Raw genomic sequence first — 21,793 nt, 5'->3', positions numbered from 1 at the left:
AACTGATAAAACTCCAGTCTCTGATTTTAAGATGTTTCAAGCTACTAGTGAAAGACTGAGTAGAGTCAGCTGTGGGAAATTTGTTAAGCTACTGTTGTATCTTAACTAAGCAGTCAGATTTTGGGAAGGATAAATCCTTGGATAAAAACTCTGTTGCAGATTCAAGGAATCTTGTGGAAGTCCTGGAAAAATCTTGTACTAAATCTTGTGTTGTAAATCTTATTATCCTTTATTCTGCATGCTATGATTCTCTTAATTAGTTACTCTTTTGTCAGTTTGGAAACAGTGTTATATTGCCAGACAGGGTATTTTGGTATCCTCCGGTCTTCGTACTTGTCTCCCTACTCTCTAAACTTAAGCCCTATTTATGGATGTTTGGGGTGGGAGTGGTAGATCTCAGATCTAGCTTTTCTGTATCTCATTAACTATATCTGAAATAATAATAAAGGACAGGGCATATTAAATGCTGTCTGCATTGTAGTGCTGTATAACAGTGTTTTCTAATTTGTTCATAACGAGAGACAGATTACCAAATATCTATGGGCTTGCTGAGAGATGCATCTTACATCTACAAGGCCTTGGTAAACTTTTCTAGAGAATGAGCTTTACAGCGTGTTGCAAAAAGAGAAGATAGTCCTATGTAACCACACTAAGCAGGGTGGATAAAAATAAATGATTAAAGTTAGAAGTTTTTATTTAAATCAGATTTTTTAATTTAAATTAAATACAGGGGTTTTTTTAAATTAAAATTAAATTTGAAATTGACAACTTATGTTAAAGCCTAAGCTGCTTATAATATATTAAATCATTTAAATTGAATACAAAAATAATATTAAGCAGTAATGTTTGATGAAAAGTTTTTTAAAGAAAGTCAAACCACTGAACTGGTGGAAGTCAATGGCTAAGCACTTAGAGCCAGAGTTTGTTGAAATGCTAAACCAGCTTTTCACCGCCGTAGCTTCTTTTGCAGGTGCAGACATAATACTTTCTTCATTTTAGCTTATTCAGCTAGTTCCATAACATGATTAGTGCATGCAATGTTAATAAACCAATTGGGAGTTGAAAGAGCAGGAAGCTTGTTTTTTTCTTGCAATCTGTGAATAAAAGCTATGAATAAAAGTGAGTGGATGAGGTCTATTAGTTCTAAAATCTTAAAGGACATGGTGACCAGAAATAATCAGTTCAGTTCATTAACTACAGGTAATACTTCCTTTATATAAAAAAACCTATTTGTTTTAAGCACACAACATTTTTGATAAACTTTTTCTTCTTATCTGTTCAGCACATTTAAGGAAGTTTTATTTAATTAAAAAATATAAAATGCTGGTTTTGTGCATTTTAATTTATTTGAATTTCCATCAAACTAGATCTTGAGATTAAATCAGAAAAAATTAATCTAGTAAATAAGAAATGACTCATACACCATTTTTAACATGATAAAATGTAAAAATTAAGAATCTGAATAAGTGTAAGTTAAGATATAGAATTGCTTAAATAAATTGTATAGATATGGCATATCCTTCAGGTTTGCAAAAAGAATCACTAAATTTAGTGTAACAGCTATATTTAGTTGCAAATCAACATATTTAAATAGTTAGCAACCACTGAGACTCAACCTTTCTTTAGGAAAATAACCAAAAAGTACAAATGCAAAACATGATTAAAATGATTATTTAAATCAAGCTTTCCTGCTAGCTAATTTAAATAAATCCAGCCTGGCACAAAAACATTTATTAATTCACGGTTAGTATCTGAAGACAAGAAGTAGCATCAAGAAAGGACCCTTCAGCTTGTGACCTCAAGTATGCATCTTTTTATATAAAGAAGAACATGCCTTATCTTCAGTGTCCAATAAAGTGTAACTTGCTTTGTCGTGAATTGTAGGAATAGCCCTAGATTCTCTCCCTTCCTCAGTGTTTAGGCCAAAAAGCTTTGTTGACCTTATTACCAGACCCATAACTGTTCAGATTCAGTTTGAAAATTTTATATTTAGCCTCGTTGCCAGATAATCGGCTGAGGTCCTATGGTACCCGGATTATTTGTTATAGGCTCCTGCTCTTCGTAACTTGACACAATGAGTTTTATTCGTGGTGCCGAAGTTGCAAATATATATTAAGTAACCTGGTGGTCAGCTTCCTAGTGTGATGTACAGCTTTGTGGCTAACTAAAATAACAAGCAGTTAGTGTTCTCAAACATGCCAGACACCTTTATTCCTAACACCATCCCTTTGAAGGAGGACAGTGTTAATTCCTCCTCTTTACAGACAGGCAAATGGAGAGACAGTGTGATGAAATGACTTGGCCTGCCTATCCCAGCCTTGGTAGAATTTGTGTGTGACTCATTCCTTTCCCTCCCAGTCTCAGTCTAAGTAATATGTGAATCTCTTTCCATGAGCTGAAAAATCCTAGATTAAGGGACAAGGCCACCAAACCCCATCCAACTCTCTCCAAGCTGAGTCAATGCTACAGGTATCACAGGAAATAAGGACCTGTCTCTGGTAAGCAGCCCAGCTGCTATTCCATTCTCAGTCTCTTAAAAACCATCTCTGATGCCTTTTACTTTAAGGATTTTAGAATATCCTGTTGTGATAATGTCACTAAGCACTTCAGAACATATTTCGATATGAAAACCTACCTAGGTTGTAGGTTCCAGTTAATAACATAGAGAAAAATTGTTTTAAAACTTAAAATGATTAACTATTAAAATTTTAAATTGAGCTCTGGGGGGAAATGATCTTCTAGGTATGCATTGTAAAAATGATGAGATTTCAGACAGGTTTTACAGATGATGAATTTTTCTTCTTTTTCAAGAATAATTGATCCTTTCTTTCATTAAGCTGTGAACCCTTTTAATAAGGTTTGCTTGATTTCCTAAAAAGGAACCGTGTCTAAGTGTGTGTGACCTCAACCATTGGGGCATTTTGACAGAAAAAGATCACTTAGGTCATCACTGCTCCTTTTTAGCACTTAGATCATAAATATTTGTTCATTGTCGGAAACGTACGTCTTTGCTACTTTAGGTTACCTTTAAAAGTCAACTTGTTTTTCTTTAAAAAGAACAGGAAGACTTGTGGCACCTTAGAGACTAACAAATTTATTTGAGCATAAGCTTTCGTGAGCTTCAGCGGATGCATCCGATGAAGTGAGCTGTAGCTCACGAAAGCTTATGCTCAAATAAATTTGTTAGTCTCTAAGGTGCCACAAGTCCTTCTTTTCTTTTTGAGGACACAGACTAACATGGCTGCTACTCTGAAACTTCCTTTTCTGTGTTATCCTCATTGTTTACTTCAGGATGAGGGAAAATAATTAAACAGAACATCTTTTCCAAGCAGCTGGAGTCAAACTCCAGCTGACTGCAGCACCTGTGAAGACTGTACCTCTGCCTCAGGGCTGAGTGATGCAATGCCAGCCGGGGAGACATGGTGACGATGTGTTCAGAAGTGTACAGATTCATCGTTGTAATGCTCTTGCCCTTCTGTGAGCTTCAGATGGCAAGAATGTCAGTAAATGCAAAGTATCTGGTTTAGACTAATTAGAGGAATGATTTGTGAAACACTGGCTATTTATTTAATTAATCACCAACACAAAGCTATAAAACCCATATTTTAAAAATCCCTGTTAGTTTGCCATGTGGTTAATAGATTGTGGCACATTTGAAATACATCACCATGTCACTTTTTAATGTTCTACCTAAGGTTGGCTAATGTCCTCAAGGAACTTAAGGTGTCTGCTTTATGCAACAATAGCCTAGGATTAGAGTCTGAGACCTGTTTAAGGATTGAATATTTGTAAAAGCATTTATCTTTTGAATAGCATCTGTTCATTAAAATATCTCATGGTATATGTCTAAATATACAAATAATGTAGTTTTTAATTACAAGTTTTTGTTGCACTTTGTTATTACAAAGAATAACTATATTCCCCAGTATTAAAACATGTTTATTGCTAAGTAAAATGCAAATAATTCTTCCAAAGTATACCATTCCTTTCCTGGTGTATGTAAACAGTGAGATTAGCGTTATTTAACTAATGCATTTTTGTTGTGGCTATAACCATCTATTTTGATAAATCGGAATATGCATTCCACTTTTCATCAGCACTGTTGTAACTGAATAGGTCAGGGCATAATATCCCTAGGTAGTTGAATACCATCTCAGCTAAACTGAAATTCAGCCCTTTGTGGAAAGCCTGTGCAAGTCCCTGTGTGTAACTTCAGTGGTGTGTAGGGCTTATGCAGGCATGTTGCATGCAAGTGTATTTCACTCCTGGTGAAACTCCATTTGGGGATGGCAGGAGAGAAGATGGACTGGGCTTGCCGAAAAACTGATATTAGCATTAAAGCAAATGAGACCTCCTGGGCTCTAACAGGGGATTGGTTTTCCCCTCTTCCAAAGGGATTTGACAGAAGAGAAGTATAGCAGGAAATCCTATTTATAATACTTTTTAAGTAAACATTTTTAATTTAAGGTAAATTGTGTAAGTAAATACACATTAATAGGATTGGAAAATGCCTTTGTTATATGAATTATATATTATACCTTGCTTTTAGCTTACTCAGGTTTATTAAACTAGAGCAGTGAACACCAACCAGACGAGAGCAATTTGGAACGTTTGATTATATAATTATACGTGTAACGTACCTTTGTTTCCCTGACGTTCTGTATGAAAAACAGTTCAGGTGGAAGTTTGCAAGGAAATGGTACAGCTCTTGATGTTGTTTTTTTCAGCTCGATATTGTATAATTAACTGGTACATTCAGAGGGGGGCTAGAATAAAACATGAGTATGTTAATGCAGCCTGGAGCTGATGTGATAGTGATCATTCCAATGCAGATAAAGCATTTCTTATAACCGTCGTTGCCTACTGGAGCCTTTGAAACATCTGGACCTTTAATTGAAAAATAGTATGATGTTGTACAAGGCAGAGATGCTAAGTGAAGTCAACAATTTAGAATAAAAAATAATAGTATTTACCTTTTATTTAAGTATTAAGACTGTGTTATGCTTTATATAGCAGGAAATTACTGGGTTAAATTTTTATGAACAGTGACAGCGTGAATGAGATAAATTAAATGAGAATGTTAATGCAATTTTACAGACCTTGTGTATACACTGTATACACTGCAGTGAGATAAATGATGGTCTGTTTGTCAGGGAGAGGAGCAGCTATTGAGGGTTCGTTCATTTTAGTGCTCAGTTCTTTGAACTGTCAGACCATAGTCCAGTCACTCTGTTTAACTTCCTTAGAATTATTACAGCTACTTCAGGTAGCTGACTATAAAAAAAGCAATCATCATCATCATAATTAATAAACTAGTCACTTGTCACTTACAGTGATAACATGCACTTACAGTGGGATTACCATCTGTTGGAACAAGTCGTTCCTATGTTTCCATGAGTGGTACAATGACATGCAGAACACAAGATCTTAGGAGGGAAATGCAGTTATTTTGTGTGTTCATGTGAACACTAGAACCTAGAGATATTCTGAGCAAAATTAACTTATTTAAAATGAGCCGACATTTTCACAAGACTTGTTCAGATAATATGTAAATAAAATAAAAAGAACTAGCTAGTCAAATTATTAACCAACATACTGTTGTGAACCTTGGTTTAATATACTGCAAATTACTCACTGTACCAGAATCCACAAGTCCCAGCCATACTTCATATTCCTGATTTGTGTTGGTCTCTTCTAAGAATGCTCATGTATTTAGGATGAAGCCCTCATTTCTATCTTGCTGGACACTGATTCCAATCTCAAGCAAATGCCAGTAATATCTTCATGCCATCGTATGTTCTGCCAGATGTAAATAAAAAACCATTTTAAAAACATTTTAGAGTATTTAAACATTTTATTGGGTTAATGGTTCATATCCTTATTTTTGACCCCTAAAAAGCTATTTTACTTTAAAAAAAAAAAATCATTTCTGCTACTTTTTAAAAATCTTATTTCATTACTTTTGTTTTTGGATTAAACAAAATTTGACTTTAAAAGCATTATCAGAGCATTTTATTTTTCAGAAACCCATAGTGTAGAAAATGGTGGCTTTCATGCACTTCTACCTACAAAAGGATTGTGCTTTTAGAGAAATAAGGTCTTCGTTGATAAAAACATTTGAGCGTGGATCCTCTAATCTGTTGGTCCTGCTGTTTGTTTAAAAATTGGATGCTTAAATTGGGGGAGTTGGGTGCTTAAATTCTGCTTGATTGGTTCTTTGTTCAGTGCATATATTTGTAACTTTTTCTGTATGTTGTATAAAATACCTATTGGAGTGAGTTACATATTGGGATACAAGCTTTATATATGGTACAGTGTGAAATAATCCTGTCACCTGAAACAAAAACATTTCACTTATACAGTTTAAGAGTCAGAAGAAATTTTGCATTTGGAAAAATATCTCTATTTGTTCCTATTTTCTCTAATGTTTTATATTGTTTGCTAGGTGGTGAATCAATTATTTGAATTTATACTGATGGAGCAAATAAAGTAGTAAGCTCACTTGTGCCAAGGCCATCTAATTAAATGCTAACTTTGGATAAGCTGGATGTGTATGAAAGATTAATTTTAAGAGGTTTTTATGACTCACTAAGTAATGGTTCAGTAAAATCTGCGTATTATATCATTAGAACATCTAATGTTAAAGTGATATAATATTTAGTCACAAAACTCTGTTGTATAGTAAGATGCAGTAAATTATTATTGTTTAAAAAATTGATCATATTTTTCTCTAGGAAATGTTTATGGACTCTATTTTAATTTTCCACCATGAAACATAGTAAAATACAGCCCAAAAATGAGACAGGTAAAACGCACACTATTTTCTCTTTGAATATTTGTACAGCTTTTCATTATCCAAATACTTGTGAGCTGTTTTTAGGATTAAGTTGTCCTTGTGGTAGTTCAGGATTATACCAAACTTCCTATATAATTTAGGAGAGTTGATAAAGATTATAATATGTAATACTTTATGGTTTTAAAATCTTTTTTGTATTTAAAGTGTACCGGTGGTGTTATATAAAATGATTTAATAATGTAGAGGTCCCTAAAACTGCATGAGGCTGGTGGAATTTATTCAGTATAAACTCTTTCTTTGATGTAGTACCCATAAATTGTATAATTAAACACCCAAGCTTGTAACATTAATGGTCTAATTCGACATCAGCTACGAAAATTCATAGCAGAGTTTCTTGTTCTGTCCTTAACTCTTTCCACTGTGTCTAGCTATTGCAGAAGCATGTATATGTAATATGCTGCTTACACTCTTACAATAAACCCGATCAACTATGGAACACCCTTACTATATATCCACAGATTACTGAGGTAATGATCCTTATTTGGCCCATACCATAGTGTGGTTGTGTTTATTTCAGGCCATGTTTAATACGTGGACCCATGTGAGCAGAGCAGCTCTGTGTACCAAATCACTGTTTGAGGTGGAAGTTCCTTGTGTGTTAATTGGGAGCAGCTTTCCTAAACTGAATAGCTGCCACTTTTATTTTTGATCCCAAAGGTAAGTAATTAGTAGCCAGTGGCCTGTTTAATTAAAGTCTTATAAAACAAAGAAGCAAATTTCACTTACTCAGTAAGCTGCATTTTTTAGCAGTGCAACACTCAAACTATGGGAGTGTAACTCCTAGATAGCAGCAGAGAAGGAGAGCTGCAGGATCCTAGTCAGAGAGGGACTCTCAATGCTTTCAATTCTTAAAGGAGTTAAATAAGTAACCCTGTTTTTCAGATGGGGAAGCTGAGACACAGATGCTAGGTGACATGCTCAGGATCACACAGCAAGTCAGTGGCTGGGCAGAGAATAAAATCCAGAGTACTTGACTCTCAACCCTACACTTCAGCCACAGGATACTGCTGACTCTGACAGCGTTGTTCATGGTGAATGTGTTGAAGAAATGTAAAATTGAAATTCTCATAAGAGCCCAAGTCTGATATAGTGCATGAAAACTATGGGTATCAGAAAGCAATATTAATCTTTTATTTAATAAACAAATGTGTTTGCTTACATCCAGCTTAAATAGTGACTCACCTACTTAAAGGGTAGGTGAGACCTAATATCTCTAACAATAAAAGCTTAATGGAACCAGGATGTGTGATTCTTAGAAAATTAACGAGATATTTTGTCAATTTTATTCCAGACTTCATTTGTCAGGATATGCAGTGTCCAGTGACAAGCTAAAAGAATTTTTTGACAAATTAACTATGCCATAGGTGACAGATCAGGAAAATGTTAATTTAACAGCCCCTTTGTGCCTACCAGATTTATTGAAGGCTATTAAGGAAACTCCAAATGGTAAGGCCCGTGGCCCTGAATGGATTTTCCATTGAATTTTATACAAAATCTATTAATATGTTTGATGCTACTTTTTTGAATATGGATAATCATGCTTTATTTCTTGGGTCACCTGAGCCTTTATAGCTATAATCCACTTCTCTAGTTGGGAACAAAATCCACGTTCACAGTATTGACTGTAATCTGGGTCTGAACAATTCCTCCTGAACAAGTGAGCTTTTATAAACCTCAGCAAGACCGTGATAACTTGTGATTGCTGTAGCTAAATCCAGTGTGGCTAGATCTTTGACTCCTGGGCACTGGGACTAAGAATTGCAGTCCAAAAATTACCTCTCTCTGTTCAACCCCATCACGTGGTCCTGTCCTATGCTTTGCACAGGCAAGTAATTGAGACTAATAGAGCTGCTTGCATGAGTAGTATTTTGCAGGATCGGTCATGAATTCATGCACATGAATCTATTCACCCATGTAGAAGCATTCCCAGGCACGTGCCAAATGCTTCTGCAGGATCAAGGCGCACTGGAGTTATGCATGTTCAGGTTTAGTTCATCTAGTCCAGTATCCTTTTCTGACATTGGCTAATACCTGATGTCCCAGAGGGAGGTGCAAGAATCCTTATGCCCTTGAGTTAGTGATTGGCGTATGCCCTGACATCGTCAGCTATCCCAACCTCTTTAAAAGTTTTCATTTAAAAGCATCCCATTTCTAGTCCTTGTAGTTGTAAAGATAACCTACCAACTGTGAACCTTGCATACTCCCTCTTCATAAGGCCCGTAATAAACAGGGGAAATTTTTCAGACATTTTTCACTATTGCTAATAGCGGTTCAGCTCCACCGGCAGTAACAGAATTGAGAACCTTAGTGTATATGAGACGGCACTCTTCTAAGCCCCATGTCCTGTGCCTGTTAAGTGTTTGTGATAAAGGGTTCAGGGATGTCTGTAGTGGATGGTGCTGGACAAAATCTCTAATGAAGTATAATATGAGAGAGAGATTTGGGGGAAGAGAATATATGTTGGGAATGATGAAGAACACAATCTGTGGAGAGATGACTAGGGCAGGGGGAGAGAGAAGGGACAGATGAAAAGACACTGAGGGCAATGCAGGAAAAGTTACCCATGATGTGTGATGGGGAAGAAGAGAATGTAGTGGCAGCAAGAAGGAGAAAGGTCTGACACAAGCGTGAGAGATGGCATAATTTGAAATGTATTGTACAAGACGTTTATTGACAGTGTTATAACAGTATTATTATACAATATATAATGTACAATAAGCAGCACACAGATGAAATCCTGGGGCCAGTGAAATCAAAAGGGAAAACTTCATTGGCTTCATTGAGGCGAGGATTTCACTCCACAATGGTCTTACTCTTTTAAATTGCAGTACACACAGTGCAGGTATTTTACATCCTGGGTAGTTAAATATAAGGTGGATGATCAGGCCCATATGGGCCTGTTAAAATGTCTGTTGTTTGGATTAAGAGCGGAGATAATGGAGTAGTGGCTAAGGGAATAGTGTCTCCCCTTTTGTCTTTTGATTGAAGTACCACTACCTGCCCTCCTCCCCTCTGCTTCAGAGCGTAACGTTTGGGCTCAGCAGCGGAGAAGGAACGGAGGGAGGTCAGACTGCATAGCGCGCAGGGCAGGGAGGGGAGGTGCGCATGTGCAATCCCACGTGCAGCTGTTGAAGATCTGACTACAGACGCAAAGGCGCTGCCATACATACAGTAGAGCACCCCTGGGGAGACACATCTCAAAGAACCTCAATTACTGCACAAGCTGAGTGGCCCTCTCTTCTCAACCAGGGGTACGCGGAGGTCTTCCAGGGGGTACATTCACTCATCTAGATATTTGCCTAGTTTTACAACTGGCTACATAAAAAGCACTAGTGAAGTTAGGACAAACTAACATTTCCTACAGACGATGACTTCTTTATACTGCTCTATGTCCTGCACACTGAAATGTAAGTACAATATTTAGATTCCAATCTCTTTATTTTTTAATTATATGGTAAAAATGAGAAAGTAAGGAAATTTTCAGTAATAGTGTACTGTGACATTTTTGTATTTTTATGTCTGATTTTGTAAGCAAGTAATTTTTAAGTGAGGTGAAACTTGGGGGTACACAAGACAAATCAGATTTCTGAAAGGGGTACAATAGTGTGGAGAGGTTAAAAGTATTGTTCTGTTGGGGGCTGGGCTGAAGACGTGGCAGTTTGTGTCTTGGAGAGTAAAAGGTCTGTGAGGGGACATGAGAACACTGGAATACCACTAAACGCTTTTAATACCTTCCCTAGTTGTTTTTATCTTGCAGTGAAAATGTAAAAATTCACACTAAATTAAAAACCTTTGCTTGAATGTGTCTGTTTCCTCCACATTGACAGCCGTTACCAGTGCGCCTAGCAGAGGGCCAACAGTTATCCAGACAAACTTATGGTCCTGTTCATATTTTATTAAACTCTTCTGAATCTAGCCATGTTCTTTCTTTTAAACAGATGTGTCCAGTTTCTTCTGTACCTTGAGTAGGTGAGGGAAGGAGATTGCTATACTTAGAACTTGAAAAAAATTATTCAACTTCATTGTGTTTGGGCAGTTTTCACAATACTTCCATGCTAATCTACAATGAATGTAAAAGTACTTTTATTTTTAAGTTACTCTCTTACTTCTATAACTTAAAATTATATTGACATGTCCAATGATTTTATAACAAGAATATGTTCTATCCTCCCAGCCTAGGTGTCCAATATTGAATCCTCTTATTCCGTTACCTAAAGCCAGAATTCCTAATGATTAATTCTAATGGTGGTTTCTCTTCTTGGTATAAAGCAAGGATATTATCCTCATGTCAGTTAATTTGTGGGAGGGAATTGTGAAATCTTTTTGCCACTTAAAAGATTATTAGCTTAAAAATAGAGTCCTATCAGCTATAGATTAAACATTTTTCTTCTAACACAAACTTTATAGATCTTTGTTGCTATATTCTTTGTTTTAATTAAGTCTTAATCTCCCTGGTGCCAAATAGATTTTTTTAATACAATAAAATGCAATGATACCAGTTAATCCTTCTTGGTTGTCTCCAAATAGTTTTAAATGGTTAGAAGTGGGCTCAGATATATATTGGTTTTGGACTTGCCTTGACCTATATAAATCATCTTTTATTTATTCTTAACCATCACTTAACTTCCATGTCTGTTTTATGATCCTGTTTCCTGCTGAAGTGAAGAGGTGATTATGTTGTCCATCTGACTTAGGTACAGCCATCATATAAGTTTCTCGTGGTTGGAAAAAAGTGTAGTGTCTGTTATTACTCAGTGTAATCTTGCTTGCTATGGGACAATGTTTCTGAAATGTTTGCAGCTATAAGATTCATGCATGTTATGTGTAGTTAATTTATGTTCTGTAAGTATCTGCTGGCATGACCTGCCTGACTCCTAGCCATGATGCCCGACTCTCCTTCCTTCCTTTCTGTTTTGATGTGGAAGCCAGTTTCCACTTCCTCCCCCTTTTTATATACCCTGGGGGAGAGAGACTCCTGCATGTTCACCCTTTAAATTTTTGTGCATCAGAGTGGCGACCCTTGGACTTGCTTCTGAGAGTACCAATAGCGTCCACGTATAGTCAAAGAGGGTGGGGTCAGGAGGAGAGGAAATGAAACAGGCCATCTCTGAGGTAAGGCCATGGAGCATTTAAAAACAAAGTGCAGTTTTGAACTGTATCCTGAAATGATTGGGAGCCAGTGAAATTGTTTGAGGACCTGGGTGATGTGGTTGGGCTTCTTTGTACCCTTGAGATAACCGGCAACAACATCCTGTATGTGCCAGAGTCTGGGCGCATGGGATGCCATTGAGAAGGGAAATGCTGCAATATTAAGGCAGTGCCATACGCACTATTGCAACAGTCAGTTGTGGTAGGTGAATTTGCAGGGGTAGGAGCTGAGGACAGAAGCAGAAGTTTAGAGTCAGGGATAATGCTAAAGTTGAAGACTGTGGCGGGAAGTTGCTTTGGGAATGTAGGTAGGGTTTATAGTAATTCACTTTATTGAAGATCTTGTGGTGGAAATGTTGAATGTTTCCATAAATGGTTTTCAGTTCTCATAGGAAGTTACCTGAGATCACTGCTCTTGTGCAACTAGTCTTTCACATTTGTTTATATAAAGACATTTATTGATTAAACAAATAGCATAAAAGAACTGAAATTATTTAAACTCGCATCGTAATTCCACATAGAAAGTTACAGTAGTACATTTTAGTTCTAGCTACTGTAATGAACATAAGAACCGATACTTAGATCAGACCATTGGTCCATGTAGCCCAGTGTCCTGTCTTCTGACAGTGGACAGTGCCAGATTCATCACAGGGAATGAACCGAACAGGACAGTTTATTGAGTGATCCAACCTCTGTCATCCTGTCGCAGCTTCTGGCAATTGGAGTTTTAGGGACACCTAGAACATGGGGTTGCATCTCTGACCATCTTGTCTAATAACCATTGATGGACCTATCCTCTATGAACTTAACTAATTCTTTTTTGAACCCAGTTATACTTTTCGCCTTCACAACATCCCATGACAATGAGTGCCACAGGTTGACTGCGTTGTGTGAAGGAATACTTCCTTATATTTGTTTTAAACCAGCTCCTTATTAATTTCATTGAGGGACCCCTGGTTCTTGTTATGTAAGGGGTAAATAACACTTCCTTGTTCGATTTATGTAGTGGCATTATATTTTCTGTCTTATTATCTATCACTTTTCTACTAGTTCCCAATATTGTTAGCTTTTTTGACTGCCACTGTACATTGAGCAGACGTTTTCAGAAAACTGTCCACAATGACTCCAAGATCTCTTTCTATCAATAGGTTGAACAGCACTGGTCCCAGTACAGATCCTTGGGGGGCCCCTCCACTGTGAAAATTGACCATTTATTCCTACACTTTTTTTTCCTATCTTTTAACCAGTTACTAATCCATGAGAAGACCTTCCCTCTTATCCCATGACTGCATACTTAGCTTAAGAGCCTTTGGTAAGGGACCTTGTCAAAGGCTTTCTGAAAGTCCAAGCACACTATATCCCCTGGATCACCCTTGTCCACATGTTGTTGACCCTCTCAAAGAATTTTGATAGATTGGTGAGGCATGATTTCCCTTTGCAAAAGCCATGCTAACTCTTCTTCAACATATCATGTTCATCTATATGTCTAATAATCCTGTTCTTTAATATAGTTTCAACCAATTTGCATACACAAGAATCTAACCTACACAAGCTTTTGTTTTTGTCTCTGTTTTACTGTGTCACTTATGTATTTTAATAAAATGTTTTTTCAACAGGGTCATGTTGGTACAACTGCAACCAAAAAAATTGATGTCTACCTCCCATTGCACACAAGCCAAGACAAACTGCTGCCAATGACAGTTGTGACGATAGCAAATGCCAAGGTGCATGACCTGATTGGACTAATATGCTGGCAATACACGAGTGAAGGACGGGAACCCAAACTAAAGTACTGTTCTTTCTTTACTACTACTTGATATCTGGTTTTCTCCTCTACAACCGTTTTTGCATAATGAAATGGATTTCCATGTCAATATTTTTATAAATAAGTCTTACAGGAACCACCTACATAGTTATCAATATTTCTTTGTGAGCAATACACACATATCTATATCTATTTCTCTTTCATTTAAACTGTTGGGTACTGGATAATGATAAACATATGAATCCAAAGAGGTGCAAATGAATCATAATTTTAAAACAGTTTATGTAATATTAAGATAAATCGCACCACTGTCGGCATCATTGGTAGGTGTTTTATTTTTATGTCTGACTTAGTTTTTGAACCACTTCTTAATGACCAAGGATCAAACAGAGGTGCATCAAATAAAATCTAGAAATGATCTGTAAGCCTTCTCATTTTGACAGTGGTAGCAAGAGTTGGTTAATATCTGAATATCTTTCCCTACTCCCTGCTCGACTCTGCCTATAGAGTAGTAACAGGATGGCATAACTAAAATGGCGTGCTGAGTGTCTTGGAATGCTGTTTTAATGTTCTATTTGAGATATAGTATGCTGCCATACAAACCAGGGGCGGTCAGCCTGTGGCTCTGGAGCCCCATGCGGCTCTTCAAAAGTTAATATGCGGCTCCTTGTACAGGCACCAACACCGGGGCCGGGGCTACAGGCGCCAACTTTTGAATGTGGCGTGGGGTGCTCACTGCTCAACCCCTGGCTCTGCCACAGGCCCTGCTCCCACTCCACCCCTTCCCAACTCCTCCCTTGAGCCTGCCATGCCCTCGCTCCTCCCCAGAGTCTCCTGCACGCCACAAAATAGCTGATCAGTTGGTGCGGGGAGGGAGGGGGAGGCACTGATTGGCGAAGCTGCTGGTTTGCGGGAGGCATGGTGGGTGGGGGAGGGGAGCTGATTGGGGGCTGCTGACATATTACTGTGGCTCTTTGGCAATGTACATTGGTAAATTCTGGCTCCTTCTCAGGCTCAGGTTGGCCACCCCTGATATAAACGATTACTAAATCATGCTGCATCCGTATGCAAAAGAGATCAGAGTTAAGCTTGTGCATGTAATGTGATCTTTTGAATGTGTCACTTTACAAATGTAATGTTCTTTTAATGTAGTCCTTAGTATTGAATAGACAAACTAGACCAATGTCAGGTTTCAGAGTAACAGCCGTGTTAGTCTGTATTCGCAAAAAGAAAAAGAGTACTTGTGGCACCTTAGCGACTAACCAATTTATTTGAGCATGAGCTTTCGTGAGCTACAGCTCACTTCATCGGATGCATTCACTTTCCATAGTATGCATCCGATGAAGTGAGCTGCAGCTCACGAAAGCTAATGCTGAGATAAATTGGTTAGTCTCTAAGGTGCCACAAGTACTCCTTTTCTAGACCAATGTGTTTGTGAATATATCATTTTTTCAGTGTTTATGAAGAATTGACAACTATGGGGTTAAATGCAATTAAGTTCTAAGGTACCCTCCCTGCCCCCATCCTTCTGTGTAAGTGTTCAAAGACACCACTAAAATGAAGATGAATATATTGGCAAAAATGCCAAAGTAATCATAAAAATCCAATTTTATTTGAAACCGAATAATGCTTTATTCTTTAATTGAGAAACCACTGTATTGTGCAGTAGGCCCTTATACTTACTACTAGAACTTGGCCTGAGTCACCTGTGCAATAAGAGATCAACAGATACTGTTGTCCTTAGAAATTCTTTACAGCTTCACTCTATCAATGGATTTTTCAGTATTTGCTATAATCCTTGCATATCCCTTTGCTTGGCATGGGAGGCATGAAGGGAAGGGGAGGCTGCCCCTAAATTTGTTAGGCTGAAAAATAGATTGTGTGCTGTCTTAGAATATTTCCTATCATATTATTTATTTATTGGTAAAGGTAATGTTTTAATGATAGGTCATACAAGGTCTGTGAAATAGGTATTTCATAGCTTTTAATCTGGACATCTTTCATTTTAAAATGACACTGTAAAGTCTGGAAAAATACTTTCCCAGTATTTGCTGCATAACAAAGGATGAAATAATTACATACTATAACAGAACCACCTCTGGTACAAAAGTAGTATAACAGAATATAGTAGATGTTTTATTTGTTTTTATTTGCAGAGTAGCAGCCGTGTTAGTCTGTATTCACAAAAAGAAAAGGAGTACTTGTGGCACCTTAGAGACTATAAATTTGTTAGTCTCTAAGGTGCCACAAGTACTCCTTTTCTTTTTATTTGTTAGTGAGTCAAAGTTCCAAGTCTGGGTCCTGGCATATTTCTTGGAAATGTTGCCCTTGCTACCGTTTTTCAGGAATGGGTTTGTATTCATGAGTCCTCTGTGTATTTGTTCAGAGATAGGATGAGAACTCTTTGGGCTTTCCTCCAATTCTAGCACAATTGGAGGGACACGACGGTAGGTGAGGGGGTGAGAGAGAGAGAGGTTATTCGGATTTACATTCTGATGCTTTTATTTTGGATCCCTGATTATTAGCTGCCTTCTGTATTGTAGAGATAGAGCAGCACAGAAAAGTGGACCTTCTCCCAGATAGAGTTTCATGGAGGTTGTTGATTTGGCTCTGTTGTTCCTCCCAGCTCTTTTTTGAATGAACAGATGTGATATTCAGGTCCTTGATGTATTAAACATTTCAGTGTTCTGACACTGGTGAAGAAGTGTAGAAATAATTGTAGACACTGCCATTTCACTTGCCAATGTTAATCACCATTTTCTATTTGTTAAAATATTTGTTGATCAAGAAGGTGATTGTTGTGTATTATTACTGTATTTTAAATATGCGAGATGCAACCAGTATCAAAGTCTCAGCACGTGTACGTTTTAAGAACACATTACACATCATATTGACCAATGTCAGCAAGTAAAAAGTATCCCCTAAAATAAAATAAAATATATTAGTGTCCTCAGGAAAAGGCTCGTGTCCTGAAAGTCGTCAAACTTTAACTCTGTTGGACCAGTGGGAGGAGGTGAATGTCCGTGTCTGTCTTGGGGTGTGATCGCTGACTAGGAATGAGCTTGGGCAGGAATGCTGTCAAATGCCACCAGATCCCACTGCAGGGAGAATAGTATTAGTGGGAAAGCTGAGGGACATTGGAACCCACTCTCCATATAGTACATCAGAACCTGGACTTGGGGGTTCAGGGAAAGGGCAAAGTCTCAAAATTTCAATATGATTTTTAAGTATTTTTCTTTGTTTCTTTGATTCATTTTGTCAGAGCAGCTCAATGCCTGTCCATTGGCAAGGGTCAATTTAACTCTGTTACTATATAGAATTCATCTCTAAATAAGGGAATGCATATAACTAAGGTTTTGTAGATATTATTATCATTTATTTTATTGTCACTTATATTATCGTAGCACTTATGAGCTCTAGTCATGGACCAAGACCCCGTTGTGCCAGGCGCACAGGAAAAAAAGACAGTTTCTGCTCCTACAAGGCAGTCATTGGTTACAGACAGACCAGTGAGGAAACAATGAAACAGTATTTTTGCAGCGTGGATATTCTCAGTTTCATTTTGTTTGCTCTGGAGCTAGTCATTTTACAGATAAAGGGAAGAGAGTGAGTATCAATTTGAAGAAAGCATTAAAAGTTGTGTGGGTTATACCAATTTGTAATCTGGTATAAAAATACAGAAAATAGGCATACCTGCTAATCAAACTAGGGTAGAAGAATGAAGAGCATGCAAACCTATTAATTGTGAAACTGCAGCCCCCACCTTCAGGAAAGCAATATTTTGCTGTCAGTTTCTTTATCCTAAAATGTAGACCTAATAATCCACAATAAGTGAGCTGTAGTTGACGGATCTGAGGATGTGCTGTATCCAGTTTGGCCTGCCATTTGGTAGTTTTGTCTCTGTTCAGTGTCTCTTGATATGAGAAAGACTTGACAGTGCTGGCAACCCTGTCCCTGGCCTCTTATATATGAACTTCAGAATCATAACCCACTGGACCATTCTGTTGCTAACCATTGATAGATGTGCTCTGCTGATTCTGTCTTCAAAAAGCATGTGGAAATAACGGGGGTACAAAAAATTTCAGAACCACAGATTTATTTATTTTAGATTTTTAAAAACCTATAATTTGATACTCACTGCAGTTAATTCTTCATTCTGTCTACAATAAACTCAGATTTTCAGGACCTTCAACCTTTTCAGATACATTTAGCTGAAATTTTGGGGTTTAATCTTATCCCAGTGTACATGAATTTACATGCTGGATTAAAAATGTGTACAATTTGTACCAACTAGACTTGTTCTTTCCATAGGTTACCCACTGCAGTGTACTTACGAAATATAACATACAGCTTCACTAATAATTGTTAGAACCTAATCTATTTTATGCTAATATCATGTGTTAATGCCGGCTCATCAGGAACACCATGTATTAGCTCTGAAGCAATAGCAAGTGTGTATACACGTGGTACAGTAGACTAAATTTTTCTGCAACTTAATGTGTGTGATAAAATATTTGCTCCAAAGTAACCTCCAGCGCTATAATTTCATTTATATTTTGCTTATCCTTTTTCACCGACAATAAGATAGATTTGCGTTTGTTTAAAAAAAAAAAGGAAATGTGTACAACTAATGAGATTCTGACTTAGCTTATGAAAATAAGAAGATTTCAGAGTTGTGTCTGAGCCTATATTATTCCTCAAAAATCTTTGTTTGCTATTTGGGGACATCTGAAGCACGGTCACTTTATGGCACGTGACAGATGCCATGTACTTGCAGTAGAGTAGGACACGTATGGATTGAGAACAGCATTTCAGCATTGATAATTACGTTTTTGGCACTTTGGGATCTCTCTCAGACCATACTGAGTGTGGTGTTCTGATGCATGCCTGTATCTCCCCCTAGCTTTAATGGGAATTATGCACATGTGGCAAGTACAAAACAGACATTTTAATGTTATTTATACAGAGCCATAAACGTACGTACGTTAGGGGAGTTGTGCCAAACAGATAGTTTCTGCCTCAGAAGGGCTAGCAGTCTAAGGGCAGAGACAGGAATGGCTCAGAACAGTATAGTACAAAGATTAGTGCCAGGTGGGCTTTCACGCTGGAATGTGTCATGGAATGAGGGGTGGGGACTGGCTGATTTTTTATTAGCTTTATTAAAAGGAAGACAGTGAGTATGCAGAGCTACACTATAGTGTGTTAATAGAAATACAGACTGAAGTGCATCTTTTCTGTCTAGATAGATAGTCCTGTACATTTCTAAATTCTGTTGCCAGTCCTACCTTTGATCAGTTTTCCTAAAGTTTACTGCTGTGTTCCTGAAGAAGTTTAAAATTAGTTCTACAACAATGTATAAGTTCTTCATAACAGTTGAGAGGCTCATAAATTTTTTTTTACAACATTACATAATTTACAAAATTTATAGTGACAAACATTGCTAGATTGTTAGCCATCCATTCAGCAAATTTACAGTTTACATTAATATTAATGTGTCATTATTACCTATTTTCTATAATAAATATCTTAGACATGACAGTATGCATATAGATCACCTAGAGTAAGCGCTCTCAATAAGCACAGTTGCAACCAAAGGTTTGTGAATTAATTGAGAAAATTGCAAATCAGGTAGTCAGCGAAATAACTCATTGTCACATCCAATCAATAAACTTTGCAAATCAACTCATTTAATTCAAAAAATGATCTATATAGATCAAGCGACCAATTAAACAATTAGCATATACTTTGCAATTAATTAATTTAAGCATCAATTATGCAATTAAAACTCCAAATTTAAACTGAAGAGTTTAGAAACATACTGCCATGTGAACACTGAGGCTATACTTCATGCCTCTGGAACAAGACTGAATGCTGGAAGACTTGCAGTAAAAAAAAAAAAAAAAAAAAAAAAAAATTTAGAGCTGAACAATATAAGTGTTAGTGTTTACATTTTAATATGATACATGTGATAATGAGCCAATATTATTATGTTTTGTGTATATAGAGCTAGATCTCTGTGATTCTAGCCTGTGGAAAGAAACTGGTTTAGCGCTCTCTCCCCCCCACCCACCCAGCATGTGCCTGAGAACTTGTGTGTATTTATTTCAGGCATTAATGCATAATAATGTTAACTACTTTCATTGATTGGGCTGTATAGGACTTAAAAGGTGTTTTTGTGTAGTTTGCTTTCCACCATGATAATGGTTTACATTGAACGCGAATCCTTGACTTTTCATGTAGATATTCCCTTGATGTATTTTTGTTGCACTGTTTACGTGTCCATACTGCACCATATGAGTACATTTTTATAAGTAAGAATTTTTATTACAGTTACTAAATGTAAAACAGAAGAACATAGACATTGCTCATTCAGATTTCATTCTAAAAATGTAACTGTCACCTCATAAAATATTTCACAAATGGAAGAAATATTACTGACACTTTGTCAAGTCGTATAACTTCTACAGATTTAGGACTATTTTAATTGCTGGTCTGTCACTATTTTGCATACAAATGAGTTAATGTGAGGCTGTTCTGCCTTATTTGGATATTTTTTTATTACTGCTTTATCACATGATTATGCTAACTAAAGGTTTTGAGGCTTGAAGCTGTGTATAAATATTGTAAATAGTGATATTTAAAGTTTCAGAGTAACAGCTGTGTTAGTCTGTATTCGCAAAAAGAAAAGGAGGACTTGTGGCACCTTAGAGACTAACAAATTTATTTGAGCATAAGCTTTTGTGAGCTATAGCTCACTTCATCGGATGCATTTGGTGGAAAATACAGTGGGGAGATTTATATACATAGAGAACATGAAACAATGGGTGTTACCATATACACTGTAACCAGAGTGATCATTTAAGGTGAGCTGTTACCAGCAGGAGAGCGAGGGGGGGAACCTTTTGTAGTGATAATCAAGGTGGGCCATTTCCAGCAGTTGACAAGAACATCTGAGGAACAGTGGGGGGTGGGAATAAACATGGTGAAATAGTTTTACTTTGTGTAATGACCCATCCACGCCCAGGCTCTATTCAAGCCTAAGTTAATTGTATCCAGTTTGCAAATTAATTCCATTCAGCAGTCTCTCGTTGGAGTCTGTTTTTGAAGTTTTTTTGTTGAAGAATTGCCACTTTTAGGTCTGTAATCGAGTGACCAGAGAGATTGAAGTGTTCTCCAACTGGTTTTTGAATGTTATAGTTCTTGACGTCTGATTTGTGTCCATTTATTCTTTTACATAGAGACTGTCCAGTTTGACCGGTGTACGTGGCAGAGGGGCATTGCTGGCACATATCACATTGGTAGATGTGCAGGTGAACGAGCCTCTGATAGTGTGGCTGATGTGATTAGGCCCTATGACGGTGTCCCCTGAAAAGATATGTGGACACAGTTGGCAACGGGCTTTGTTGCAAGGATAGGTTCCTGGGTTAGTGGTTCTGTTGTGTGGTGTGTGGTTGCTGGTGAGTATTTGCTTCAGGTTGGGGGGCTGTCTGTAAGCAAGGACTGGTCTGTTTCCCAAGATCTGTGAGTGTGATGGGTCATCCTTCAGGATAGGTAGATCCTTGATGTTGCGTTGGAGAGGTTTTAGTTGGGAGCTGAAGGTGACGGCTAGTGGCGTTCTGTTATTTTCTTTGTTGGGCCTGTAGCTCACGAAAGCTTATGCTCAAATAAATTTGTTAGTCTCTAAGTGCCACAAGTACTCCTTTTCTTTTTGATATTTAAAGTGTTTTGATTTCTACACCACGGAAGTCTGCTGGCTTATTCCAAACAGCAATTGGCACTGGACCACAGAATTTAGTTGGCTATGTAGCTTCCCGAAATAAACTTGCTCTTTGTTTGTTTCAGTGACAATGTCAATGCCTACTGTCTCCATATTGCTGAGGACGATGGTGAGGTTGACACGGACTTTCCACCCTTGGATTCCAATGAACCCATTCATAAATTTGGCTTCAGCACTCTAGCATTGGTTGAAAAGTACTCTTCTCCAGGGCTGGCAGCTAAACAGTCACTCTTTGTTCGAATGTGAG

General features: G+C 37.4%; 1 protein-coding gene across 2 annotated transcripts in view; it reads left to right on the top strand.

Moving 5' to 3' along the window:
* MAPKAP1 (MAPK associated protein 1) overlaps nt 1-21,793 on the top strand; it is a 161,844-nt gene that overhangs the window by 63,693 nt on the left and 76,358 nt on the right. For both annotated transcript variants that reach the window (XR_014714317.1, XM_084649959.1), the window contains exons 5-6: nt 13,621-13,793; nt 21,612-21,788. Coding sequence is in view for 1 of the 2 variants with exons in the window: in XM_084649959.1 (XP_084506085.1) it covers nt 13,621-13,793; nt 21,612-21,788 (350 nt within the window). In the remaining variant the exon portion in view is untranslated. The remainder of the gene's footprint in view (nt 1-13,620; nt 13,794-21,611; nt 21,789-21,793) is intronic.

Source organism: Lepidochelys olivacea (genome assembly GCF_965140295.1).
Source record: "Lepidochelys olivacea isolate rLepOli2 genome assembly, chromosome: 16".
In the NCBI taxonomy this organism is placed as follows: domain Eukaryota; kingdom Metazoa; phylum Chordata; order Testudines; family Cheloniidae; genus Lepidochelys; species Lepidochelys olivacea.
The sequence above is the reverse complement of the archived record's forward strand: the minus strand, read 5'-3'. Positions and strand labels throughout refer to the sequence as shown.